Source organism: Arachis duranensis, chromosome 3 (genome assembly GCF_000817695.3).
Source record: "Arachis duranensis cultivar V14167 chromosome 3, aradu.V14167.gnm2.J7QH, whole genome shotgun sequence".
Lineage (NCBI taxonomy): Eukaryota > Viridiplantae > Streptophyta > Magnoliopsida > Fabales > Fabaceae > Arachis > Arachis duranensis.
In genome coordinates this window covers 8,561,554-8,576,347 of record NC_029774.3, presented here as the reverse complement: position 1 = coordinate 8,576,347, position 14,794 = coordinate 8,561,554, and the positions used below count along the sequence as shown (strand labels likewise).

General features: G+C 35.9%; 2 protein-coding genes across 2 annotated transcripts; one reads left to right on the top strand and one right to left on the bottom strand.

The window, feature by feature from the left end:
* On the top strand, window positions 1–2,845 carry LOC107477423 (cation/H(+) antiporter 19-like). The gene is made up of 3 exons (XM_052258123.1): window positions 1–288; window positions 444–1,445; window positions 1,598–2,845. The coding sequence occupies exons 1-3, from the start codon at window positions 85–87 to the stop codon at window positions 2,843–2,845; spliced, it is 2,454 nt and encodes an 817-aa protein (XP_052114083.1). The 5' UTR covers window positions 1–84.
* Window positions 2,846–3,300: 455 nt separating this feature from the next.
* Window positions 3,301–6,626, bottom strand: LOC107477364 (histone acetyltransferase MCC1). The gene is made up of 6 exons (XM_016097361.3): window positions 6,476–6,626; window positions 5,423–5,659; window positions 5,190–5,334; window positions 4,486–4,585; window positions 4,174–4,402; window positions 3,301–3,672 (listed from the first exon to the last, which is right to left on the bottom strand). The coding sequence occupies exons 2-6, from the start codon at window positions 5,527–5,529 to the stop codon at window positions 3,486–3,488; spliced, it is 768 nt and encodes a 255-aa protein (XP_015952847.1). The 5' UTR covers window positions 5,530–5,659; window positions 6,476–6,626; the 3' UTR covers window positions 3,301–3,485.
* Between the last annotated feature and the right edge of the window lie 8,168 nt (window positions 6,627–14,794).

Here is a 14,794-nt window from a genome sequence, read left to right as displayed (position 1 = left end):
TTCCATGCACATATGAACCTTTCTATGTGTCTCGATAATTCTCTTTTTTTTTTCTTCTGTTAGTTAGGCCTGAATCCATTGGAAATGCCCACTCCTACTCCTCCTAATTCTTCAACATGTTCAACACCAATGAAAGCTGTATCCAATGGAGCATTCCAACATGAAAACCCTTTGGATTTTGCACTTCCATTGTTGATCCTTCAGATATGTTTGGTTGTTGCCTTCACCAGATTCCTTGCACTGATTTGCAGGCCTCTCAAACAACCTAGAGTCATTGCAGAAATCATTGTAAGTTTTTCATGAATAAGAATTAGACCCTTCATTGCATGAATCCTTGCCTTGAAACTATGACATGAAAGATTTTTTCCTTTTTATGCAAATCATTGCCATATCCAATTAAATCTTGTTTCATGAATTTCTTGGTCCTCAAAATTCTAATGCAGGGTGGAATACTACTTGGGCCATCTGCAATTGGGAGAAATGAGAAATTCCTTAAGACAGTTTTCCCCAACAAAAGTTTAACTGTTCTTGAGACATTAGCCAATGTTGGTCTTTTGTTCTTCTTGTTTCTGGTTGGTCTTGAGCTAGACCTTAGTTCGATTCGAAAAACAGGAGCTAAGGCCTTGTGCATAGCCCTTGCAGGGATCACATTCCCTTTTGTACTTGGCATTGGAACATCATTTGCTCTCAAAGCCACCATTTCCAAAGGTACTAATCCAACACCATTCCTTCTCTTCATGGGAGTTGCACTCTCAATCACAGCCTTTCCAGTCCTAGCTCGCATCCTGGCTGAGCTTAAACTCCTCACAACTGATGTTGGACGCATAGCAATGTCAGCTGCAGCTGTCAATGATGTTGCAGCATGGATACTACTTGCTCTGGCCATAGCCCTCTCTGGCTCAGAAACTTCCCCCTTGATTTCACTTTGGGTCTTGCTTTGTGGTGCTGGTTTTGTTCTCTTTGCCATCTTTGCCGTTAAACCAATTCTTAACATAATGGCTAAGCATTCGCTTGAGGGCGAGCCGGTGAAGGAGACCTACATATGCTTTACCTTGACACTAGTCCTGGCTTGCAGCTTTGTCACGGATGCCATTGGCATCCACGCGCTCTTTGGCGCATTTGTAGTAGGCGTAATTGTTCCCAAGGATGGCCCTTTTGCTGAGGTATTGACAGAGAAGATAGAAGACATTGTAACAGGCCTTTTCTTACCACTGTATTTTGTGTCAAGTGGATTGAAGACTGATGTGGCAAGTATAAGAGGAGCACTTTCTTGGGGATTGCTAGCACTAGTTATATTCACTGCTTGCTTTGGAAAGGTCATTGGCACATTCTCTGTTTCATTGTTATGTAAAGTTCCTTTTAGAGAAGCCTTGGCACTTGGATTTCTCATGAACACCAAGGGATTGGTGGAGCTCATTGTTCTCAACATTGGCAAGGATCGCAAGGTATGGGTATCTTCTGTCATCAAATGTTATTTTCTCCAGTTTCTTAATATAGTTACTTTTCTTGAGACATTGGCAAAAGTTAGTACTCACTAGTAGTGTTTGATGACTTGTATTTCTCACCATTTCACCTATCATATTTCTTGCAAATGAAGGTATTGAATGATCAGGCATTTGCAATATGTGTTTTGATGGCATTGTTCACCACCTTCATCACAACTCCAATAGTTATGGCAGTGTATAAGCCAGCTCGAAGAGGAGTACCATACGAGCATAAGATGATCCAGCGCAAGGATCCTGACACTGAGCTTCGGGTACTAGCTTGCTTCCATAGCAACCGGAATATTCCTACCTTGATCAATTTGATAGAGTCATCAAGGGGAACTAGAAGGCGAGGGAAACTTTGCATATATGCTATGCATTTGATGGAACTCTCAGAGAGACCTTCAGCCATCACAATGGTTCATAAGGCGCGCAACAATGGACTTCCCTTTTGGAACAAAATACATGATGGCAAAGATAATTTGGTGATCGCATTTCAGGCTTTTGGACCCCTAAGCAGCGTCAATGTTCGCCCCATGACAGCAATCTCTTCTCTCAGTAATATTCATGAGGATATCTGCGCCAGCGCGCACCAAAAGAGAGCAGCAATGATTCTCCTCCCATTCCACAAACACCAACGCATTGATGGGACTATGGAGTCACTAGGACATGCATTTCGGATGGTGAATAAGAATGTCCTGAGCCATGCTCCTTGCTCCGTGGGAATTTTGGTTGATCGTGGCCTTGGAGGGGAAAGACAAGTTCCAGCCAGTGATGTTTCCTACAATGTAGTGGCTGCATTCTTTGGAGGACGTGATGACCGCGAAGCACTAGCCTATGGTATGAGATTGGCTGAGCATCCCGGAATTTTGCTTACTGTCATCAAGTTTATAGCTCCACCAGGGCAGACATTCGCCTTTGGTGCCAACTTGGTTGGTCTAACAGCAAACAAGGACAAGAAGGTAATAACTGTGGCTGATGGAACAACCATTGAAGAAGATAAAAGAGAGGATGACCAGTTTTGGTCTGAGTTCTTAAGTGTATGCAGTAGTAGTGAAGAATCTATAGTGTATGAGGAAAGGTTGGTGGAAAACAAAGATGATGTTAAAAATGTATTGATGGAAAAGAATAGGAGCAATCTAGTTTTGGTAGGTAGGATTCCACAAGTAGCACCTTTGGTAAACACAAGTGATTGTTCAGAGCTTGGTCCTGTTGGAAGCTACTTGGCTTCTTCAGATTTCTCCACTTCTGCTTCTGTTGTAGTATTTCAGCAATATAATCCAAAATCAGACGTACACCCATTGGTACTGGAGGTTTCTGATTACTCAAATATGCCAGATACACCAAATCATCCTTTGTAGAGTTCATAGATAGATTCATTTTGTTACATAGGAATGTAGAGACAAAGTTTGTGTATGGAGTTGTTGACTCTCAAGACATGTATGTAGAAATAAGATACCAAAAATAAAGATAGAACAAAATCTGAAACTACTAGCTGGTTTGTAAAGTTAGAAAATATGAACCTTTAGAAGTTAGAATTTCATTCCATATTGAGATACCATTTCTGCTTCCATTGTTTCAACTAACTACCAATGCTTAAATGACATCTACATGTACTAATATGTCCATGTTTACAAGGGAGGACAGTATCATATCACACAGTAAAGAATTCAATGATACCGAGTATGATATCATTTAACCTCAATTGTTAGTGTATGTCTTTACAAATCAGAGTGTGTTGTGTACAATACTATTTAGGTTTATGGAAACTCAAAGCAATTTATCATTGTCAAAATGGTCAACAATATCACATAGGTTGCACAAACAGTAAAAACTTCTACAGGAGATGGGAAGTTTATTAAGCACGTGGTAGTTACAATAGGTATTATTTGGTTTCAATATAACCTTTTCTGGAGGCAATCAAGAGTAGAGTTGAATGATACAGGTAATAGTAGAAAGGGTAAAGACTAAAAAAGAAACAATAAATAAATAAATATAGGATTAAACAACATCATATCCAGTACACTCCACTGCTAGGTTTCTCTTGTTATGTGTTGGGGACACAAGAGAATGGCTTTCTTTACACTTTGCCCACTTTGAGATCTTCCTGTCGTCACTCTTGCACAGCCTTGCAGCCATCAACTTAAAGCCGCTCCTCAAGTAACTTACTATTGCGGCAAGTAGCTCTCTGAAATGAGAAGTTGGAATTACAATTCTTGAGGCGATTTTACTTGTGTTTAAATAGAAGTGCAAAAAAGATATGCATGTCCGCGAAATACAAAAGGCGCTTGCAATTTGTACATTGGATCGAAATCCAATTAAGGTAGTGTTTCATTATGTGCCACATGACATGAGTTAAAAACAACAATTTTTTTATCATAGAAACGAAATACTTGTCACAAAATAATAAGATGTACATATCAATAAAGAAGACCCTTATTGGTTACCTAATTTGATTGGGCAAAAAAAGGTTTAAGAAGAACTCATGTCCCAAATCCAAATGAATAGTAAAGGTGCAAAAATCATACATTTCAACCAGGATATATAATAACTGTTCAATTACTAATTTAGCTGGTTGAACCAATTGGATCATGAACCAAAAGCTTTTACTGGTTCAACATCTGGTTAGTTTTCCAAAATATTGATTTAGTGCCAACGAGTCAAGGAAAAGAAGGTGTTTTGTACTTACAATGGTGAGCAAGGAGATCGTCCCCCATTTACATAGTACATGAACAAGTATGAATCATAATGTTGGCCATTGATTAAATAAAATCCCTGCAGCCTCCTTATGCACTTGAAAGACATTTTCTTGTACAAAAAGATTGCCGGGTTGTTGTAAGAAATTACGTGCAAATAAACAGCTCGGCATGTTGGAATGCTTGAAGCATATTTTATGACCTCCTTAATCAGAGAAGATGCTGCAGATGGGGCATAAATTAGACTGCTAAACTACCAATTATACATGCAGAAATCCAATATTGAAAAAGATACAAACTCCTACCTATTCCAAGATTCCTATAAGTATCCACTACTCCAAGTGTCAGAATGTAAACTAAAGTTTGATCTGATTTGGCCGAGTCATATCCAAGCAGATCCACTATCTACAGGAATAAGATTAATCAGTAAAGATTCACAATTATCAGTAAGTGAAGGCAATAAAAATTTTGTATGCTAAAAAGGGCCTATCCTAGGAGACAATTTGTATATTTCTTGTGAAGTCAATTTTATCAAGCCATTATCCAACAGAAGTTAGCAGTAGAAAACTAACAAAATAACAAAACAACTTAATCAGATTGTGAATATTAAAAACTAGTATAAGATCATGTTTGTCTTGATTATTTTGGAAAATCAAAACAATTTATTGAATCAGATTACAGACTTTAAGCACTAAACTTTCTCATCAAGTTTGCCTTGGTTAGTTGGTTTGTAGCCATAGCATGAACTGCAACTGATATTTGCTTTTTAAGACTATTAATGCATCCTAAATAAGTTTTCAATTAACAGTTTGCTATATAAAATATATCCTTTAAAATCACCAAATAATTCATCAAAGCAATAAAGATTCATACTTTACAAATGAATGATGCTTTAACACAGGTTAGAAGACTTAAAACTCACAGCTTTTCTTTCAGTCTAAAATTCAAGCAGGCACAGATGCACAAAACTTATTAAATCTGTTTGGAGAAATCAAACACAAAGACCAACCTCGCTTTCTTTCGCAAAAACAACCCGTGCTGTCACAAATCCAATGAGCTCATCACACCGGCCATCTGGTCGATTAGAGTCTACAACTCCCCATGACACAATGTCACATCCATTTACCACATCGTGGAAGAAAGTAGCTTCATACCTGAAAAATTGACAAGACTTCTAAGTAACACAATTTCATGGGCACATACCTAAAACACTGAAACATTTTCAATTTTTCATTATCTGACCTGATGGGAAACAGTTTCGTATGGATATGCTCTAAAGTCTCTAAGTCAGAAGGTCGAATGGGCCTGTAGCATATTTTTGGCTTAGTAGAAAATTTTGGGGCTACCATTGAGGTTTTTGTTCAAGAAGAAATAACTTAATCGCCAGCAAATATCTGATATCCTTGGAACAGTCGTGCAACCACTTCTCCTTCCATTTACTCTACAACAATGATAAAGGCCATTGAATACTTGCTATTACTGCACATTCAGCAGAATTTCAGATTCATCACATGTATAAAATATTAGGATTAGAAATAGTATAACTGCCACCCAAAAAAAGAAAGAAAGAACATGAAGTGTTTTTCCCATTTCTGTTCCAGGAAATAAAAGTCAATTCCTGTTAAGCAACGTAATGTAAAAGAATTTGGCTTTGTTATTGAGGGGAAAAGCTGAAGTGGAACAACAAAAGAAAACAGGGGAAGAGATATGTACTCATTGGAGAGCTTGATAACCATATAAATTCAGTGTCTTTATTTAATGAAAACCTGAATGGCCTTCAATTGAGCCTGGCTACTTCTCAAATAAGGTAACTAACTATGAATTACAGAGGCTTCTCTGCCAGCTAAGCTATATTGGAATATCTACAAGCTAGTGGTTTCACATTTCAATATTCAATTCCATGGAACAAAAAGATTGAAGTGGAGTGCGCAGCATGAAATAGAAACCGAAATCGAAAACTTAAGAACGCGGGATAAAGAGACTATTACTTTCAATAATTAATTGAAGCAGAGAGGTGGTTATAACTGCAACAGTGGAGAAATAGTGTAAGGTGGATATTTATTATAGAGATCCAAATTCCAAAACCAGTAAGTTAAGATTAGAATAGAGACAAAATTGGTTTCAAATTGGAAACCCTACAATGGTAATTGGGAATCATATAAACATAGTGCATGAGAAACAGCATAAGCAATATGATTCTACAGGATCGAAAACATAAGGAAGATCAGAAACGAAAGGAGTAAAATTGGAGGAATTTAGAATAAAAAGAAAAAAGGTGGAGAAGGGGGAACGAACCAGATGCGAGGCGAAAAGAGAAGAGGGTAGAAGCAGAGATTTTGGCTTTGGGTGTTCGCGGTTGAAAGATGATGATCTGAGTCTCTCAGTCTGACGAGAATACGTGTTAATATTACTATCCTGTCACCCTGTAACTGGGAACCACCTTTTTCTTCTTCTTTTTATTTTTTTTTATTTCTCACCGTATCTCTTAATACGATAAATTAAAGATTAATTTATAGTAGTAGTGAGCTCCATTTAAAAATTTGTTGTTCGTTAATGAATTTCTATATATATAAGACTAAATCCCCACCGCTTGCTTAACCGGATTAGTAAATTAATCACTAGATCAACTCAATTTGATTTTTTATTTTTATTTTTATTTTTGATTTTTTGTTTGTACTTTAATTTTTTGGTAATTGTCTGTGCTTATTTTTATTTTGATCTTTTTGTCTGTGCCACTGCTAACTTTTTCTTGTCTTTGTAATTTTTGCTTGTGGGCTTGTTCACTTATAATTGGGCTTCCTAGCATGACCAAACAGCTTGGTACCAAGTTAGCCAACGGGAGATAGCTTCCTGAAAGTTGGGGTGAAACTTTGAAGAGTTTTCTTTATAGTTAGAGTTCGAAACTTCGAATTAATACCCAAAAGAAAAGAGAGTTCCAATTGGAAACTATCAAACTAAGAACTGGCACAACGGTAATTCATTCGCCTCGTGAATAATTATACTCAGGTTTAAAATTTAGTTGAGATGAGATGAAGAATTTTTAAAATATTTTGTGTGTGAGTGTGTAGTGTGACTAAGTTTGGATTGCCAGTTTTCTAATATGTTTGACCAAAAAAATAAACTAAAAAGTTTTTGCAAATTTGGAAAATAGTCAAATTTGTTTGAAGAAGAAAAGATATTTAATTATAGTGTAGTATATCTATGTAGATTTAGAAACAAAATAAACTCATAATGATCTCTATTTTTAATTACAAAGATTTTTTGTAATCGAATATATATTACGCTTTCTATCTATAAATATCATTTGGTTTTCTATGAATAAAAGTTTTTTTCTGTCTAGGTTTTGTAAGATTTACCACTCAAAGTTAGAGATTTATGCTTCTTCACCTATCTTTCTAAAACAAAAACCTATATTTGTGTTAGTAAATACTAGGAATGATTTTTTAGATAGAGACGAAGACTTTCAGTTAACCATGATTCTTGAGGCGAATGGAAAATGGTACTTACAATAGACTCTAATGATCATTTCGGTTTCACTTTAAGATGTGTAGCTGTGTAAGTGCTAGGATTATATCATATATCTTTAATGTAGTTTTTGTTGGAATAAATTATTTTATTAACTCAAATCATTCGTATTGAATCACCAAAAATATATTATAATACGAAAGCATACATTTATTCATAGAAATCAGAAATTGATGGAAGAATTTGGATCTTGTGATTCTTTCGATTTTCTTTAACCAAAGTCTTCCGTATCCCTAGGATTAAATTGTAACTCTTCTGATGGGGAAAGAGCGACAAAGGCGGTTTTGGTATATATTGGGGATCCAAACTTGAAGGCACTATTTATATTTGAGCATGGCACCCATTAAATCCTAAAATCTAAATAAAAATAGTATTTAAGGTCCAAAAGATAATATATCTAAAATCCAAAAGATAATTATCTAAAGAACAAAAGATGATATCTGGTTTTATTCTCATTTAATTTCAAATCAAAAGTAACAATGACTTATTCAATTTAGCATTTAAAACAATAAATGAGATCACCATTATATAAGTCATTTAATTTGAAATAGGATAATTTGTGATTATAATTAATATATGTATTGCCCACAAACAAATTAGGAAATTAAAATAATTACCTAACAATCTCCCATTTGGACTATACATATTTTCTTTCTTGACATAATCACATCTTATAAATTTTATGCACGCATCTGAATGCTATTTCTCTCATTACTTTAACAATCTGGTCTGTCTCACATATTAGATCTGGAATCACCGCAACTTTCATCACATTAATGTCGTGACTAAACCACAATAATCACCATCCTAATATACTTAACGACAAAGATCAAATTTTGGATGAGTAATATGAAAATTATATGCCAAATGATCTCATACATGTCTATTTCCAGTTGGTCCAACTTTAAAACTTTATAGAGATCAAATACAAAACAAATATTGCAAAATGAACATTTCACATAACATGAAATAAACCATCAACTTAATTCTGCAGAAAAAATAATTCAATTATCTGTCATAGGACATATAGAATAAAATAAACTCCCACTAAACTAAGGCATCACAAATATTGACACCCATCCGAACAGTGTGCTCATGAAAGACTTTAGGGATCAATTCCTTGGTTAATGAGTTTGCTAGCATCTCTGTTCCTATATGTCTTATGAAAATCTGTTTTTCTTAAATTTTCTTCTTGACAACTAAGAACTTAATGTTTGTATGCTTCAATTTTGTCAAACTCTTATTGTTGTTGGAGTATAGTACTGCTGATTTATTGTTACAAAATATCTTTAATGACATTTCAATGTCATCTACTATACGAAGCTCAGTGACAAAGTTTCGCAACCATATGCCATGAAATTAGAATCAGAGTATCCAATGATCTCCAAATTTTCTGATCTCCGATAAGTAAGCATGTAATCCTTTGTTCTCTTTAGAGAACACATTACTCAACAACTATCCAATGATCTATGCCCAAATTGCTCAAGTATCTACCCAACACTCCAACTATAAATGATATATCAGAATGTCTACAGATTTGAGTATACATTAAATTCTCCAGTGCTGATGCATAAGGTTTATCATGCATTGCTGTCTTCTCAAGATCATTTTGGGGCATTGCTTGAGACTAAATGTAAGAATCGCAAATTAATTAACTGATTAATTAACATAAAATAATAATAATTTAATTGCCCAAAATAGGTTCAAAATTTTAGAATATTAATTAGAAAATATAAATATGATATTTGAACTCAGTAGATTTTTCTGAGTTGGAAAATGTAATTTTCTTCAAAAAATTACGTAAAAATGCGTACCGGTAAATTAACCGACAGTACCGACTTAAGTTTGTTTGGTATTGTGCAAGAATAATTAAAAACAGTGGAAAACCTTAGAAAAATATTTAAAATTGAAAATCGAGCACTAATTTAAAAGGTTTGGCCCAAAATTGGACCAAACCGGACAAAAACACTAATAGGTTGGACCGGACCCAAGTTAGGCCCAAGCCCAACATATAAATATACTTAAATGAACCCATTTCAGCCACATTCATCCTCATAACATAAACACAATAGCAGCTGAAGTGAGGAGAGAGGTGAGAGCTTTCCACTATTGTCACTATTCACTCCTCTCTTCCGGTGACCATAACTTGAGCTACGGTGATCCGATTCGTGTGCCGTCAGCTGCTACGCAAAGCTCTCGCTGAACCCGTCATTTCTAGCTAGGTATTGTGGTAAGCTTTTCAATCATCTCTGTCCAGTTTACTGCCCTAAGAATTTCGAAAATTTATGTTTTAGTTTTGAGTAAATTTTTGTGTTTTAATTGATTAAGTGGTCTTTAAGGTTGGGCTATTGGTGGTTTGTGCCCCAAACACCATCGAAAAAGGTAAAGAAACTCTTTACTTTGTGAATTTGTGTATTTGGAAACCCTAGGTGTTGATTTATGGTAATTTATATGGTTTTAGTTAAGTTCTTGCACTTGTTGGAGTTGATTTGGAGTTTTGAAGGTGAGATTGGTGGTTGGTTGGTGATTGAAAGCTTGCTTGTGCTCCATCGGGGTTTTGGTACATATTGGAAATCGGCCAAAGTATGATTTCGATTTCCTCTGTGTAGTATATAATATTCTTGGATACTTAGGCTAGAGACCCATAGGATAGGGATTGAATTAATATGGTTGTTGATGTTGGTTGGTTGAATGAGGTGTGATGAATTGCTATTATCTATGTTGTTAAATATGATGTTGAGATTATGATGTATGATGAATTTTGGATGAATGATTATTGTTGATCATTGATGTAGAGCATGAATGAGTTTAAAGATGAAAATTGATAGTGATCGAATGATGGATGGTGAATTTGTTGGTGGAGAATTGTTTGTAATTATTATATGTTGATATTGAGATTGAAAATGATGAAGTGTGATGGAAGGTTGGTATCGAATGTGAATTGTGACCCAAGAGGGTAGAACTTGGTGAAAAATGGAGTTTGAAATGGCTTTATTTGGTTTTGGTTGGTTTAAGTTGTGAAAAATTGAGAAATTGGTTATTGGTGAACTTTTGGTAAAAGTTGATTTTTGGTGAACTTTGTCTGATCATAACTTATGCCTCAGTTGTCAAAATTGATTGGAATTTGTTTGAAATTAAAGCTTATTAAAAACCCTTCAATTTGATATAAAGTTTGTAAGAATTGGGTTTTGTAGAGAAAGTTATGATCATTCAAAGATTGGTGTAAAAATCTGAAATTCTGCAAAGTTGCAGAATTTTGTGATATCTGGTATGTCCGCACGCACATCTCTGCAAAAAATGTTAACCTGTGCGCACGCACAGACCTGTACATATGCACATGCAGAGGCAGGCAATCTGTTTACAGTGCTAGCACAGCTTGTGCGCGCACATACCAATGAGGATTTGTAACCTGTGCGTATGCACAACCTTGTACGCACTCACACGTTGGGAAGGCCAGTCTGTTGAGGGCGCTAGCACAGGTTGTGCGAGTGAACAGACCTTATGAATTTTGGTACCTGCGCGTACGCACACCTTTATGCGTACACACACCTTTATGCGTACGCACACCTTTAAAAACTTCTCCTGGGCGTGCGCGCACACACCCTTGTGCGTACGCACACTCCCTGTTTCTCAAATTTAAACTTTGTTTTCAACTAATTCACCTTCCCAACAAGATTGTATGCTTCTATAACACCATTTTAAAGCTTTTGGACTTGATTTTGAGTATGAGAACTTGGGAAAAAACTAAGGGTTTTAGTTGGTATTAATATGATAATTAAAAAACGGAGGATTAGATTTCGGGTGTATTGGGGATGGTTTGATGGCGGGTGAAGGTAGACTGGTATGTGAAAATAAAACTGATGAACTGTTGAGTTCGGAATTGAATTGTGAATGGACAGTGGTTGAGATGAGTCGAGGACTCTGAATGAGATAATGGATCCATGTATGTTGAAAATGTTTCTGAAAACCACTAAAGTGCTGATTCATACTGAGATTATGATACATTATGCGCCCAGCAAGGACGGTGGTTGGATCCCGCTTGTCGAGGTAGTGGCTATTGAGATTATGAGACGTTATGCGCCCAGCAAGGACAGCGGTTGGGTCTCGCCTGTCGAGGTAGCAGCGGCGGCGTAAGGACGGTGGTTAAATCCCGCTTACGTTGAGATGTGAGGTCTGAGGCAAGAGTATCCCGCTCTCATCCCTTCGGATCAATAGAGTGTGCAGGCACAAAACCCTGAACAGTGATCCGAGCACTATATCTCGGGGGTTCCCAATAATGATTCCGAAGGGCGACATCTCTATGGAGATGTGTAGAGTTGGTAGTTGAACCAACAATGTGATATCATAGCCAATAGGACAGGCATTCATCATGTGCATTTTTTATCTGCTTGTTTGCTTTGCCAACTTGTAATTGTATGCCTAATTGAATAACATGCCTATTTGCTTACTTGAACTAATTGTATTATATGCTTCTACTTGTATTTTACTTGCATTGTAATTAATTGTGATTTCTATTGGGATTGAGGAGGCTCGGAAGGCGGTGGCAATGGGATCACGTAGAGGATAAGTTGGTGAAGGCTGTGGGACAGCGGAGATTATTAGAATAGAATATCCCTTAAGTTAGATTACCCTTTTTATATTGCTAATGTTTTAATTTATATTGAGGTTTATATGTATGCTTTATTGTTTTAGTATGCCTTAAGATGAGATCTTGTAATGGATATGAAGTCTAGGATTGCCTTTGGCGTCTCGAGGTCTTATATCCTACATTACTGGGCACTGTTACCATACTGAGAACCTCTGATTCTCATACCATATTTCTGTTGTATTTTTCAGATGCAGGTTGCAACCCACCTCGGTGAGTTTCTTGGATGGTGACAGAAGCGGAGGATCCAGATACCTTTGGAGTCTTTTTTATTTTTTTTGTTTATACATCTCTCACTTTATGTTTTTGTTTTGCTTAGAGGTTTGTATTGAGAGAACAAAACTTGTATAAGCTGTTTTACTGTCTGGTTTCATATATGGTCTGTATATGGCTAGCCGGCTTAAACTGTGTGAGCTGTGGCTAGATTCTTATGATATTATACTATTATATTTTGATATATCTTATCTAAATCTTGTGTTTTAAGTTAGTAGCATCGTTAGTACATTTTGTGTTTTTCAAATCATGTTTTGAGCTATATCCTTCATCGGGCTTCTAATTTATATTAATTCTTTCTATATATTATATGTATGAGCTTAGAACTATCGTAATCTCTGATTAACCTTTGCTTTACGATGTGAGGTAAAGCTTAGGGTAATTAGGGTGTTACACTAAACTTGTCTCCTTTAGCTACGGGTATGTCCATTGGTCTACAACTTTCCATGACATATCTACTTAAAATCTTTTTTGATATAGTTCTTTTGTGATAATCCAAGAATACCTTGAGAGCGATCTCTTAGTATCTCGATTCCTAATACAAAAGGGGTATCACCAAGATTTTTCATTTCGAATTTGTTTGATAGAAATTTCTTAGTTTCATGCGACAAGCCTACATCGTTACTGGCAAGTAGAATGTCATCAACATATAATACAAAAAATATGTATTTACTCCCACTGAACTTGCGATATACACATTTATCTATAATATTTACCTCAAAACCATATGAGGTAATGACTTGATTAAACTTGTGATACCATTGACAGGAAGCTTATTTGAGACCATAGATAGATTTTCTTCTTTCTCTGTTGGATCTCCTTAATGAAACTTCTTGAGATTGTTGAGCTTGCTGTATGCGTTGGGATTAAGGAGGATTCTCATTATTTTTCTGTACTGTAACTGAATCTACAGTAGGATTCTCATTGTGCTCTTGTACTATATCTGTTTCTTGAACAATAATAGGCACAAGGACCTGATCATTGTCAGCTACAAAATCCTCATCAAAAGCAACATTCTTAATATTTCCTTCCCCCTCAAACTCAACATCCTCAGGAAATCTTGCATTTCCCGTTTCAAAAAATAGACCTTGATATAGGATTGTAAAACTTGTACCCCCATGAACGCTCAGCGTAACCAATAAAGTAGCAACTAATTGTCCTTGAGTCCAATTTTCATTCATGCGGCCTATAAGGTCACGCCTCAGCTGGACATCCCAAAATATGCAAATGCTTTATACTAGGTCTTTTCCCAGTCTAAATTTTATAAGGGGTTTTGTTAACTGTTTTGCTTGGCACCCTATTAAGGATGTACACTGCGGTCTTTAAGGCTTCTCTCCAAAGTGATTCAGGCAAGGAAGAATGACTAATCATACTTCTCACAATGTCCTTAAGAGTTCGGTTTCTTCGCTCTGCAACATCATTCATGCTAGGTTTGCCTGACATGGTGTATTGCGAAATAATACCACACTCCTCTAGGAAAAGAGCAAAAGGCCTGAAACGTTTCTCACTTGAACTATCAAATCTTCTGTAGTATTTACCACTATGATCAGATTTGACAACTTTAATTTTCTTTCCAAGTTGAAATTCAACTTCAGCTTTGAAAGACTTGAAAACATCCAAGGCTTGCTACTCTTCATGAATTAAATATAGATACCCGTAATGAGAGTAATCATCTATGAACGTAATAAAGTACCGTTGTCCATTCCAAGAGACAGTAGGGAATGGGCCACATATATCGGTATGTATTAGTTCTAAGACCTCTTTAGCTCTCTCGGCACCTAATTTCCTTTCGTTTGTCTTTTTCTCCTTTATGCACTCAATGCAAACTTCAAAGTCCGCCAAATTTAAGGGTCTAAGAATTCCATTTGACACGAGTCTCTAAATTCTCTGTTTAGATATGTGACCTAGGTGTTTGTACTATAATGATGCTCATCTAGTTTTCATTTTGTACCTATTTGCAATATTTCATTATTATAGGAATTCAAATCAAACCTATATAGATTATCCACCAAACAACCAGAGTGAATATTATTCAAATTATAAAAGAGACTGACTTATTGTTTCCGAATAAAAATAACCTGATTTGTCTAAACAAAAAATAGAAACTAAATTCCGTCCAAATGACGGCGCATAAAATAAATCCAAGTAAAATCCACTCGTGGAACATAATC

What these genes read in the sequence shown, in the direction of transcription:
- LOC107477423 (XM_052258123.1), top strand. Translation starts at nt 85, where the DNA reads ATGCCCACTCCTACTCCTCCTAATTCTTCAACATGTTCAACACCAATG. An exon ending in GAGTCATTGCAGAAATCATT is followed by an intron (nt 289 to 443) that starts GTAAGTTTTTCA and finishes ATTCTAATGCAG; the next exon opens with GGTGGAATACTACTTGGGCC. An exon ending in ACATTGGCAAGGATCGCAAG is followed by an intron (nt 1,446 to 1,597) that starts GTATGGGTATCT and finishes TTGCAAATGAAG; the next exon opens with GTATTGAATGATCAGGCATT.
- LOC107477364 (XM_016097361.3), bottom strand. Translation starts at nt 5,529, where the DNA reads ATGGTAGCCCCAAAATTTTCTACTAAGCCAAAAATATGCTACAGGCCC. An exon ending in TTATAGGAATCTTGGAATAG is followed by an intron (nt 4,403 to 4,485) that starts GTAGGAGTTTGT and finishes CCCCATCTGCAG; the next exon opens with CATCTTCTCTGATTAAGGAG. An exon ending in CGATCTCCTTGCTCACCATT is followed by an intron (nt 3,673 to 4,173) that starts GTAAGTACAAAA and finishes TTCTCATTTCAG; the next exon opens with AGAGCTACTTGCCGCAATAG.